Source organism: Piliocolobus tephrosceles, chromosome 21, assembly GCF_002776525.5.
Source record: "Piliocolobus tephrosceles isolate RC106 chromosome 21, ASM277652v3, whole genome shotgun sequence".
Taxonomy (NCBI): domain Eukaryota; kingdom Metazoa; phylum Chordata; class Mammalia; order Primates; family Cercopithecidae; genus Piliocolobus; species Piliocolobus tephrosceles.
In genome coordinates this window covers 32,343,561-32,357,273 of record NC_045454.1, presented here as the reverse complement: position 1 = coordinate 32,357,273, position 13,713 = coordinate 32,343,561, and the positions used below count along the sequence as shown (strand labels likewise).

General features: G+C 42.8%; 2 protein-coding genes across 2 annotated transcripts in view; both read left to right on the top strand.

Moving 5' to 3' along the window:
• Positions 1–13,713, top strand: part of LOC111524843 (zinc finger protein 431-like) — a 127,313-nt gene that overhangs the window by 74,935 nt on the left and 38,665 nt on the right.
• Positions 9,907–13,713, top strand: part of LOC111524830 (zinc finger protein 431-like) — a 24,089-nt gene continuing 20,282 nt past the window's right edge. The window contains exons 1-2 of the mRNA XM_026448206.1: positions 9,907–10,082; positions 11,728–11,820. Of these exons, the coding sequence (XP_026303991.1) occupies positions 10,080–10,082; positions 11,728–11,820 (96 nt within the window). The 5' untranslated portion in view covers positions 9,907–10,079. The remainder of the gene's footprint in view (positions 10,083–11,727; positions 11,821–13,713) is intronic.

Here is a 13,713-nt window from a genome sequence, read left to right as displayed (position 1 = left end):
ACTTTCTTTGTGGTTTTTTGGCTGCTCCAGACTTCTTGGCTCCTGCAGGCCATCTGGACATATATGTGCAGGTCACAGGGGTTATAATGGCTGAGTTTCGGGTCAGATGCCTGACACAAAACACTTTCCTTTAAGTCTCTCCCATAGACCACAAACTACAAACCATAGCTGAGTGCTCTACAATTCTAAAACCACTCTTTAATTAAATTCTTAAATATTTTTGCAGTGACTCCCATAAAGTTTTAATAGGCAAAAGTAGGACGGACCTGGGAACCCCACAGAACAAAGTTCTTCCCTTTCCTGGCACTCTCATCATTTCTAGGTTTCCAGGGGGTCCCGGTGTCTTAGCTGTGGATCTCCCAATACCTGCAGGTCACAGGGCCACAGAGGCTGAGCCTATAGGGGCAGAAGACACAGAGCAATGAAGACACAACATGGAACTCAAGCTGCAGCAAGAGACAAAGGCCCCACCAAGCCTGGAAGCCACCCTGTTTCACTTCAGCTGCTTGCCCGATGGGACAGTTCCCAGCCCAGAGTCACTGATTGGATAACTTTTTATTTATTTATTTATTTTTGAGATGGTCTCTCACTCTGTCATTCAGGCTAGAGTGCAGTGGCACAATCTCGGCTCACTGCAACCTCTGCCTCTCAGGTTCAAGCAATTCTTCTCCCTCGGCTTCCTGAATAGCTGGGACTACAGCACGAGCCATGGTGCCCAGCCTGCATAACGTTTAAAACCCCACCCTCTCAGGCCCTGAGTTACAGAAGATATGATTAGATGATGGGCCGCAGCCCTCTCAGGCAGGGCTTCCTCCCTGAGCTGAGCCAGACCCACACCAGTGGATATTTGCATTCAACCTTGCATATAAGGTCATATGCATTTGTAAATAATATATCATATGGCAGACAGGCACGGTGGCTCATGCCTGTAATCCCAGCACTTTGGGAGGTCGAGGTGGGTGGATCACGGGGTCAGGAGTTCAAGACCAGCCTGGCCAACATGGTGAAACCCCTTCTCTACTAAAAATACAAAAATTAGCCTGGCGTGGTGGCCAGCACCTGTAATCTCTGCTACTGTGGAGGCTGAGGTAGAGAATTGCCTGAACCAGGGAGGCGGAGGTTGCAGTGAGCCAAAATCATGCCACTGCACTCCAGCCTGGGCGACAGAGCAAGACTCCATTTCAAAAATATATATATGGCTATACACAAATGAAAATAATATAATAACAAATGTTTTAAAATTTCAGCTTTTTTTGGCCAAGCGCTGTGGCTCATGCTTGTAATCCAAACACTTTGGGAGTCTGAGGCAGGAGAATCATGAGGTCAGGAGTTCAAGATCAGCCTGATCAACATGGTGAAACCCCGCCTCTACAAAAAAATTAACTTTGGGAGGCCAAGGTGGGTGAATCACCTGAGGTCGGGAGTTTTAGACCAGTCTGACCAACATGGAGAAACCCCATCTCTACTAAAAATACAAAATTAACTGGGCTTGGTGGCGCATGCCTGTAATCCCAGGTATTCAGGAGGCTGAGGCAGGAGAATCACTTAAATCCCCAGGAGTGGAGGTTGCAGTAAGCCGAGATTGTGCCATTGCACCGCAGTCTGGGCAACAAGAGCAAAACTCTGCCTCGAAAAAAAAAAAAAAAATTAGCCAGGCGTGGTGACATGCACTTGTAGTCCTAGCCACTCAGGAGGCTGAGCCAGGAGAATCACTTATACCCAGGAGGCAGATGTTGCAGTGAGCTGAGATCATGCCACTGCACTCCAGCCTGGGCGACAAAGCGAGACTCCGTCTCAATGAAAAAATACAAATTAAAAAAATTTCAGCTTTTTTACCTTCCTGATTTATGGTCCTTTGAGTAGGCAGCCTGAGATTTTAAAAAGGAGGTAATCTGAAATAGAATGCGAGCCACATGTGAATTTTGAATTTTCTAGTAGCCAAACTTAAAAAGAAACAAAGAACAGGCTGAATTGGTTGTAACAATGTAATCCAATATATCCAAAATACCATTTTAATGTGTGAGGAATATGTAATTATTAATGAAGTATATAAATATTTGTAACTAAATTTTTGAAACTAACTCTATGTTTTACCTTTCTAGCACATTGCAGTTCAGACCAGGCACATTCCAGGCAGACAGGAGCCACACATGGCAGCTCTGCTATCAGTGGTGTGAAGGGCCAGAGATGAAGGAAGAGCCTCTCCCTACCAATATCTCTCTTCAGTTCCGAGGGTGGAATGGATAGTTGCCATAGAAAGAGCTGAGGGCAGCAGGAATAAAGTAGCCACAGGTAAACCACTGCTGGCCACCTGTTGTCCACCTTTCTTTTAGAGATCAGGCAGTGAATGATGGGGCCACAGGAGAAAAAAACTCTATGTCTTCAGTTCTGTCCACACTCTTGAACTCCAAAGTTTAGATATGGAAAAAATAGATTAAAGGCACTTATTTTGCTATTTGGCCTTGGCCCTAATTGTCTGGCTGTGGTTATTGGTTTTCTCGAGTGGTGACTGCACTCCTATGCACTCCTGGAGTGACTGCACAGGACATCAGCTGATCTGCCCGCCTTTGGCCTTCCGAAGTGCTGGGATTACAGGTGTGAGCCACTGCGCCCAGCCAAAATCTTCTACGTATAAGTGTGAGCCATGGGTGCACACAAGAGACCTTTTTTGATTTCAGTCATTTGTAGAGCCATAAGAAGAAAACAGTGAACACAAAGAGTGTATGAGAGCAGAGATGTCTTGATTTTTGATCTTGTTAAAAAAAAAAAAAAAAGTCTATCTGGGCCAGGTGTGGTGGCTCACGCTTGTAATTCCAGCACTTTGGGAGGCCAAAGCAGGTGAATCACAAGGTCAGGAGTTCGAGACCAGCCTGGCCAATATGGTGAAAACCTGACTCTACTAAAAATACAAAAACTAGCCAGGCATGGTGGCACGCGCCTGTAGTCCCAGTTACTCGGGAGGCTGAGGAAGAAGAATCGCTTGAACCTGGGAGGTGGAGGTTGCAGTGAGCCACCACCATGCCACTGCGCTCCAGCCTGGATGACAGAACAAGGCTCTGTCTCAAAAAAAAAAAAAAAAAAAAAAGCTATCTATATCAATGTTGCCATCCATTTTTGAGAAGAAACTTTACTGGTTAGCTTTACCTTAAGATCTCCAGTGGGTATACAATTTCAAATGTTTGGAGAGGCCCTTCTGAGTCATGAGATTATCAACCCAAAGTTCAAGGTCCTGAAGTCTTGCTGCAGTGTAGATGGCAAGCAGACCCAATCTCTGGGTTATAGATTATAAAGAGTTTTACTGTCCTCAGTCAGTAGACCATTAAAAGCCTTCTATACCTGGTGAAAATATACTTTGCCATAATGCACTGAAGTTTGCTGTATTTAATCATATTAGACTTCAGTAGCAGAAGATACACGAAGTTCTATTATCAGGTGCATAAACCATCCAATGACTATTTTATAGTAGTCAAAACATTTTTTTTTTTTTGAGACGGAGTCTTGCTCTGTCACCCGGGCTGGAGTGCAGTGGCCGGATCTCAGCTCACTACAAGCTCCGCCTCCCGGGTTTACGCCATTCTCCTGCCTCAGCCTCCAGAGTAGCTGGGACTACAGACGCCCGCCACCTCGCCCGGCTAGTTTTTTGTATTTTTAGTAGAGACGGGGTTTCACCGTGTTAGCCAGGATGGTCTCGATCTCCTGACCTTGTGATCCGCCCATCACAGCCTCCCAAAGTGCTGGGATTACAGGCTTGAGCCACCGCGCCCGGCTCAAAACATTTTTTTCGCTCTCAGTGAATCTGACTGTCATCAATCTCAATTACAAAAGCAATCCAGTACATTTAGATAGCTTTGCTTAACACTGTTTTATCAGGGCTGAGTGCAGTGGCTCACTCCTGTAATCTCAGCACTTTGGGAGGCTGAGGCAAGTGGATCACCTGAGGTCAGGAGTTCAAGACCAGCCTGGCCAACACAGTGAAACGTCGTCTCTACTAAAAATACCAAAATTAACCGGGCATGGTGGCGGGCGCCTGTAATCCCAGCTACTAGGGAGGCTGAGGCAGGAGAATGGCTTGAATCTGAGAGGCGGGGGTTGCAGTGAGTCAAGATGGCACCACTATACTACAGCCTGGGTGACTGAGTGAGACTCAGTCTCAAAAACAAAACAAAACAAAACTACTGTATCTGTAATACCGTGTTTAAAAGTTTTATAACTTGTATAGTGAAATAAGTACCTTTAGTATTGAAGACTTTTAAAGAAATATTCCATGAGCAAAACATATTTCTTAATATCCTTTTAGTTACTGTTATAACATCAGACTTTTCACTTGAGAAAACTTTTTTTTTTGAAACAGAGTTTCACTCTTGTTGTCCAGGCTGGAGTGCAATGGCACGATCTCGGCTCACTGTAACCTCTGCCTCCTGGGTTCAAGTGATTCTCCTGCCTCACCCTCCCGAGTGAGTAGCTGGGATTACAGGCATGAGCCACCACGCCCACCCTGCTGCTTTATATTTCTGAGTAGTTTTCTGTTGTGTGGATGCTCTAGAATGTGTGAATTTATTTTCCCATTGATAGACATTTGGGCTGTTTCTTGCTTTGAGCTATTTTGATTAAAACCTCCATGAATGCTTTTACACATATTTTTTAAATACTTAATTTAATTCTTTATCAGCATGTAAGTGTCACATCTTTGCATTATTTTAGTTGTTACTCAAGAGATTACAATACGTGTCCTTTTCAAAATTTCAACTTTTATTATAAATACAGAGGTTACATTTGAAAGTTTGTTACATGAGAATATTGCACCCAGCTAGTGAGCACAGTACCTAATACGTAGTTTTTCAACCCTTGCCCCCCTCCCTTTCATCCCCCTCTAGTAGTCCTGTGTAGAGGACAATGTACATCTTTAACATAACACATAATACTATATAACATGACACAGTACTACACGGTTTTCATAAATGTAAAATATAAAAACCTCATGACAGAACAATTCTATTTTCTTCTTTGAGCTTTAGTGCTGTTATTACAATTTTACATCTATGTATTATAAATCCAATAATAGAGAGTCATAATTGTTGCTTTTAACAGCCATAGGTTGCTTTAAAAATGAAGGGAACAATTTAGTCAGATCCTTTGGTGCTATGCAAATACACTGCTTTTTTTTTTTTTTTTTTTTGAGAGACACCCGCCTCGGTCTCCCAAAATGCTGGGATTACAGGCGTGAGCCACCGTGCCCGGCCATACACTGCTTCCTTTTTAAGTGTTAATTACAATTTTTACACTCCTCAGTTAGCCTTGGATACAATAATAACTGTGGTGGTTTTGTGATGATTTCTTTAGCATTTTATCTATGTTGATTAGTATTTGGAATTCTGTAAAAAGTATTTGCCATATCCTTTTTTGGGTTTTTGTTTATTTAAATATTTTTATTTCAGTGTGAATGCATAGGTATTTATTTGATTTGACTTGATTTATTTTATAGGTCAGTGATTTAATTATTCATTTGGATGCTTTTATTGTTCCAGGTTGAACCATTGGGAGTTCTTTCAGGCTGGCTCCCTTTGACATGTTGCCACCATTTTTTTAAAGAGCTTAAAAAAAAAAAAAAAAAAAACATTCTGAGGCCGAGCTCAGTGGCTCACACCTGTAATCCCAGTACTTTGGGAGGCCGAGGCAGGTGGATAACCCAAGGTCAGGAGTTCAAGACAAGCCTGGCCAACATGGTGAAACCCCATCTCTACTAAAAATTAGCCAGGCATGGTGGCACCTATAATCCCAGCTACACAGGAGGCTGAGAGAGGAGAATTGTTTGAACCCTGGAGGTGGAGGTTGCAGTGAGCCAAGATCATGCCACTGCACTCCAGTCTCCAGCCTGGGCAACAAGAGCAAAATTGTCTCAAAAAAAAAAAAAAAAAAGCATTTTGGCTCTACAAGATACTCTACATAACCTATGAATTTTCTGATAAGAACAAAAACTGAAAACAATGGAAACTGGGAGATGCACTTAGACCCTGAGTTTTGGTCACACTGTGACCTGCATGGGCCCCTAACCAAAATGTGAGAATTTTTTTTTTTTTTTTTTTTTTGAGACGGAGTCTTGCTCTGTCGCCCAGGCTAGAGTGCAGTGGCCGGATCTCAGCTCACCGCAACCTCTGCCTCCTGGGTTCACGCCATTCTCCTGCCTCAGCCTCCCGAGTGGCTGGGACCACAGGCGCCCACCACCTCGCCCGGCTAGTTTTTTGTATTTTTAGTAGAGACGGGGTTTCACCGTGTTAGCCAGGATGGTCTCGATCTCCTGACCTCGTGATCCGCCCGTCTCGGCCTCCCGAAGTGCTGGGATTACAGGCTTGAGCCACCGCACCCGGCTGAGAATTTTTAACACAAAATTATAGACCATCATTCTGGACTGAGCTTCTGCACTAGGCCCAGACAGCCTGAATAAAACCCAAATACAGTCACTCGTGCTAAATGTGACATAATCAAACTGAAAATTTAAGAAAATAGGTAGATCCTAAAGCAGGTCTTTTTTTTTTTTTAATTTTAAAGAGCAGATTTCAACACAAGGAGGACTCCTCTACTGTAACCCTTAAAAAATAATAATTACCAGAAATCCTTGTTTCCACTTTACAAAATCCATAGTTCTGCTATTTTACAGTGGGATTTGAGACTAAATAAGTACATTTTTGAGGGTGACAGCGTAATATCAATGTATATGGTTTTAGTCTATCTCTCAAAATTGACAAGATGACCAAAAACGAGAAATTGTTAAATTAATTATAGCCTAAAGCTGCCCCCTTTCCTGTTCAATTTTGCACAATAGTTTTTTTTTTTTTTTTGTACATAGTAAACTGAAACCTAGCTGGATATATAAATAGACTGTAACTTATTATTGTACCAATCACTGTGTTTTTACCAATAAAATAACATCAAGTGTTCAAGCCATGTTCAAATAAGGCAAATCCCAAGCTGCAGTCAGTCTGGCTGTTTCTGTACCTCACGTCCATTTTCTGTATGCCCCTTTGCTTTTTTCTGTCCGTAAATCTGTTTTCATCACGTGGCTGTGCTGGAGTCTCTCTCAGCCTGCTCTGGATTCACAGGTTGCCCAATTTGCAAATTATTCTATGCTCAAATAAACTCTGTTAAATATAATTTCTCTAAAGTTTTTTTCTTTTAGGCTGGGCGCGGTGACTTACGCTTGTAATCCCAGCACTTTGGGAGGCTGAGGCGGGTGGATCACGAGGTCAGGAGTTCAAGACAAGCCTGGCCAATATGGTGAAACCCCGTCTCTACCAAAATTACAAAAAAAAATTAGCTGGGCGTAGTGGCGTGCACCTGTAATCCCAGGTATTTGGGAGCCTGAGGCAGGAGAATCAATGAACCCGGGAGGCAGACATTGCAGTGAGCAGAGATCAGGCCACTGCACTCTAGCGTGGGCAACAGAGCAAGACTTGGTCTCAAAAAAAAAAAAATTTTTTTTCTTTCAAAATATTTCAAATTTTTTTCTATGATGAAATATAAATAATGTGTTGTTGGGTCTCTCGATTTCCTAAATTCATCCCTCAGCTATTTCCTTACATTATTCTATATCTTTTCAAAATGCTTCTTCAATTACTTTTCTTTTTCTGAGACGGGTCTCACTCAATCACCCAGTCTTGATTGCAGTGGTGTAACCAATCATGACTCACTACAGCCTTCACCTTCCAGGCTCAAGCAATCCTCCTGCCTCTGCCACCTAAGTAGCTGGGACTATAGGCATGCACCACCATGGTTGGCTAAATTTTATTTTATTTTATTTTTCATGGAAATGGCATCTTATTATGTTGCCCAGCCTGCACTGGAACTCCTGAGCTCACCTAATTCTCCCGTCTCAGCCTACCAAAGTGCTAAAAATACAGGTGTGAGCCAGCTAGTGCTTCTACAATTTCTTGAGATGATTATTCCCAATGATAAACAGTACTGAGCACAAATCTGAAAGGAATGTGGCTTCTTCTGTAGAAGTGTCACTCTCCAGGATTTCAAGGGTCTAGGGCAGGGCAGCTAGTTTAGTAGTGTGATCTATGGAGGTGCATGGGCTTTGGAGTCAGACAGAGTTAATCCTGAGTTTCAGCCCAGCCACTTAGTATCCATGGGTCTTTGGACAAGTTGCTTGATGTGGAAGAGTTCTATGAACCACATATGGAAAAAAAGTAGAATGATACTGATTGCAAAATGGTGGCAATTTTTCATGCCTTCTGTGTCCGTGCCCATTGCCAGCTGCATTTACAGCTGTTTCCATCAAGATCCAGCATCTGTTTTCCAAACCCTGGATCTGGCTGGCCTTATTGTCTCCGGGTGGTAGAAACTTGCGAACATGACAGTGGGCTAGTTTGGGGCCCAGGCTCAAATGGTCTTGAATCCTTCTGCTTTTCTTTCAGAATGCTGCCATCTCCACGAATAAAGCCATGTTAGCCAGTTGGAAAATAAGATACAATGGGGAGGAGAAGAAAGGTGCCCCTGTTGACAGTCCCAGAACTGAAATCTCACCCCCAGAAGCACAGCTGGCTAGTCAACAAGCGGCTGATGATACATACCTCAAGGAGCTCAGCTGAGACCGGAATAACGACCCCACTCAGCCTAGCCTAAATGGCTGAACATCTCAATTATGAACTAATAAGTTTTGGATGATGTGTTATGCTAAAACGGCTAATACATGTACCCAGTGCAGATAGGATGCCAGGATTCAATGACAGGTTAATTATTAGTTACCTTCTAACAGTGGGCACCCTATAGGTACTGATTTTTTCCCCTGATTTAAAGTTGGATGTCTTGTAAGAGAATGTTGAGTAATGCAGAAATACAGGTAGACATGTATACATGTGATTGGTGCTTATACCCACATAGTCCCACACACCACAGGAGAAAACAGATAACTACAGCCTGACCATTAAGGCCAAGACCAATCGCAAAATAAGTTTTGCCTTTAATCTATTTTCTCCATATCTAAATATTTGAGATCAAGAGTGTGGACAGATCTGAAGACATAGAGTTTTATTATCACCAATATTCTTTGTTCACTGTCTGATCTCTGAAAGAAAATGGGCAACAGGTCTCCTTGTGGTTATTTTATTTCTGCTGCCCTCTGCTCTTTCCATGGCCACTATCTCTTCCACCCTCAGAACTGAAGGGAGATGTTGGTAGAGAGAGGCTCTGCCTTCACCTCTGGCAGAAAAGGTTTTCTGGGGCCCTTCATCCCCCGACATCAGAGCTGCACTTCAATGTGGAAGCTTTGGTCATGTGTGGCTCCTGGGTGCCTGGAATGTTCCTGGTCTGAACTGCGATGTGCTAACACAGAGTTAGTTTCAAAGATTTCGTTTCAAATATTTATATACTTTATTGATAATCACACATTTCTTACATATTAAAATGAAAATTTTTTCATATATTGGGTTAATTAAATTCTTACAATCAATTCAACCTGTTCCTTTTTTCTTTTAAAAGTTTGGTTACTAGAGAATTTAAAATTTACATGTGGCTCACATTTTATTTCAGAAAATTACCACCGTTCTAAAATTTCAGCCTGCCTGCTCAAAGACCAGAAGCCGGGAAAGGTCATAAAATCCGAAATTTTAAAATAATTATTATATTCTTTTCATTTGTGAATAGGCATACAGTATATCATTTATAAATGCATGTGACTTTACACACAAGGTTAAATGCAAATACCATCTGGGGTGGGCCTGGCTCGGCTCAGGGAGGAAGCCCTGCCTGAGAAGGCTGCAGCCTAGTCTGTCACTCTTTCTTCACTCAGCCCAGCATCTGATCGCATCTTCTGTCACTCAGGGTCTGAGAGGGTGGGGTTTTAAACGTTATCCAATCAGCGACGCTAGACTGGGAACCGTCCAATCAGGCACGCAGCTGGAGCGGACAGGACGGCTTCCGGGATGTGGCGGGGCCTTTGTCTCTCACTGCAGCCTGAGCTCCAGGTCTTACCTTCATTGCTCTGTGTCCTCTGCTCCTAGAGGCCCGGCTCTGTGACCCTGTGACCTGCAGGTATTGGGAGACCCACAGCTAAGACACCGGGACCCCCTGAAAGCCTAGAAATGGTGAGAGTGCTGGGTTGGACATCCCGAGAGAAGGGGAAGTGCTGGTTGTAACCGGTGGGAAGCGGCTGTGGCGGGACTCAGGCCTCCTGCAGTCAGCTCCGCAGTCTGCGCCCCGAGTTCTCCTTGCCCAGCTCGGCCTCAGTCCCATCCATAAGATGGCGGCTGCGCTGAGAGTCGGTACCCCGGGCGTCCTGTCACTTCCTTGTGCAGTGATTGTGCCCTGGCCTGGAGCCCTCTCTGGGCAGCTCTGCCCCCGCAGCGCCGCGTCTTTCCCAGATTGTGCAGGGACCACGAGAGGGTCTTTAGGGTACAATTCCGACTTGGGGTGCGGGTTCATGAATGGGAAGAGCTTTGTTCCGTGGGGTTCCCAGTTCCTCTTGCCTTCTGTTAAAAATATATGAGAGTCACTACAAAAACATTAAATAATATAATCAAAGAGTGATTCAAAAATTGTGAAGCACCCAGCTGTGGTTTGTAATTTGTGGTTCATGGGCGGGGCTTGAAAAGACTTTTATAAAAAGCATGATGAAGAAAACCAAATTCAGTAATTGGTTAGGTAGAGTTACATAGTTTCTTAATTTGTACAATAAAAGTGAAAATTTCCTGATTATGTAATCAGAGGTTAATTGGCAGTTTATAGTTGGTTAAGGCTGAATTTTGTTTCTCTCAATGCAGTAATTTACTAAAAAATGCACTTCAGTTAGATTTTATTTTAAGTAGGAACCCAGAGACTAGAGACATCTCAGTCTAATTGCCTGCCTTTTAATTATATTCACAGTCCATAGGGAGCTGATTTTCCGTTGCATTTTTCACCTGTGTCCCAAGCAGATTCTTTTTTTTTTAGCACCCAGCTGTGGTTTGTAGTTTGTGGTTCGTTGGCGGGGCTTGAGTCGCGGCTCACTGCAAGCTCCGCCTCCCGGATTTTTACGCCATTCTCCTGCCTCAGCCTCCCGAGTAGCTGGGACTACAGGCGCCTGCCACCTCGCCCGGCTAGTTTTTGTATTTTTAGTAGAGACGAGGTTTCACCATGTTAGCCAGGATGGTCTCGATCTCCTGACCTCGTGATCCGCCCGTCTCGGCCTCCCAAAGTGCTGGGATTACAGGCTTGAGCCACCGCGCCCGGCCTCCAAGCAGATTCTTAAGTCTAACTGCCATTCCCCATTTCTCCAGCATCACTGGCTTGCAGTAAGATACTAAATTTCCAGTTCCTTCTGGTGTTCCCAAATGCCAGCTTTTCCTCCCTAATTCACGTTATCGCCTATTTGTCTTTTAGTGTACTTTTCTATACAGTATTTTAATTAATTGTTTTTTGACAAAGCATTAAATGATGCTTTTTAAAAGGTTTGTTATCTGTAAATATTTCCCATGAGACGAAAGCAAAGAATAATCCCCTGACACTGTACTGTAAAAGCTCTCTGTGCTTCTTCTCCTTGTATCTTCTCTAGGCACAGAGATCTTATCAGAATGTTTTTGGGTCAAGGTTTTCCTTTGGAAACTTTATGGGGTGATGTGTCCTCAGCCACCTTTTAATTTTTTTCTGGTTGTGGGTTTCAGTACTGTCTGGGCATAAACCAAGATATCCACTGTGGTTATGTCAGCTAGAGTGCCTAATGAATATCAGCTTCTGGTTTATTTTCTTCCATAGGAAGACCTGAGGTCTGGAGTGTATCCTCTCAAGGGAGCAAGTGGATGCCCTGCGGCTGAGAGGAATCTTCTGGTGTACTCTTATTTTGAAAAGGTAACCTCTTAAGACATTAAAATTGTCTACACCGAACCCAGCTTTCGTTTCTTGGGGACACATTGCTGGTCAGCCAATCAGATGCTGGAGCTGAGAGGAAAACCCAGAAATAATTTCTATTCCCTGGATTGTCTAAGGGGGCAGAAAGATAATGAAATAAATATAGTGGAAGAAAAATAGTGTTAAAAAGTGAAAAATTTGTGACAGATAAAATAATATCCCAAAAGACCAGAAAAAAACAAAACAAACAGAAAAAAAACTTGACTCTAGTGAGATGGTGTAAGAGTTTGCAAAGTAAAATACCTCTGGAGCAGTCTCCGAGAAATACTGCAGTGTCTCCTGAATGGGTGGTTCATGAGCACATAAGTGAGCAGGAGTGGGTGGAAGAATCTCTCAAGTGATTGAGTGGCCTGACTTGAAATATGAGTCAGACACACATTTGTTTTTTAATCAGCACTGCCACTCCCTGGGTTTGTCACCTTGAAAATATTTGTTTACTTATTTTGACCTCACTTTTTTAGCTGTAAATTGTATTATATTAGTAGGGCTTGAAAGGTAGGAAATTTTTTTTTTTTTAAACAGAATATCACTCTTGCTGCCCAGGCTGGAGTGCAGTGGCTTGATCTTGGCTCACTGCAACCTCCACCTCCCAGGTTCAAGCAATTCTCCTACCTCATCCTCCTAAGTAGCTGAGATTACAGGCACACACCACCACACCCAGTAATTTTTTGTATTTTTTTAGTAGAGACGGGGTTTCACCATGTTGGCCAGGCTGGTCTCGAACTCCTGACCTCAGATGATCTGCCTGCCTCAGCCTCCTCAAGTGCTGGGATTACAGGCATGAGCCACTGTGCCTGGCAGGTAGGAAAATATTTACAAAGTGCATAAAAGAGGTGGGTTTTAAAAAAATTATCTAATTATATATTCCATTTGTTAAAAATTCTCATTTACCTTTTTCTTTCCCAGAGTGAGTTTTGTACAAATTTTCTCAGTTGTGTTTTTTTTTTTATGGCTGGGTGCATTCAAACAGAATTCCAAGGCTTAGCTTTTAGAATGCTAGCTACCAAGGAGAAGAATGGGGAAAATCTCTATTCTATTTTGGCTGTAGAGAATGAATACATTTCCATGAGATAATGTGGTAGATAATTGGTGAGTTACATAGATTTGTGAAAACATCATTTCCTCTTTTTGCAGGATAAATTTGTGACAGTGATTATCTCTATTCAAATCCTGTTATCTTGATTTCTGAGTTTCATGCTAAATTTTATGAGATGAAACTTGGTATTACCTAGAAGTGTTCCCATATGACTAATTGTTTACTGTGTGGTTTTTAATGAAAACAATAAAATAATAGATATGTTGTCTGAAAGGAATAGATACTTTTGCTTTCCTTATTGAGGTACAAAATGTAAGTACCTTAAAATTTCCTTCCCTTATATGAACACTGTGTTTGAGTAATTTTGCTGGATTTTTCAAACACATAATTTCAAAGACCAAGTGAGTAACTCTAACATGGAAATTAAAGCTTGAGCCCAGTGACTAAGAGCTAAGGCTGATATTGAGGCTGCAAAAGGAGGTTATTAAAGACTCACCTACATGGTGGCTCATGCTTAAATCCCAGCGTTTTGGGAGGCCAAGGTGGGTGGATCACGAGGTCAGGAAATCGAGACCATCCTGGCTAACACAGTGAAACCCCATCTCTACTAAAAATACTAAAAAATTAGCCGGGCTGAGGCTGAGGCAGGAGAATGGCGTGAACCTGGGAGGCAGAGCTAGCAGTGAACCGAGATCGCGCCACTGCTCTCCACCCTGGGCAACAGAGCGAGACTCCATCTCAAAAAAAAAACAAAGAAATAAGGGCCATTCTAGTTTTTTTTTTTTTTTTTTTTTTTT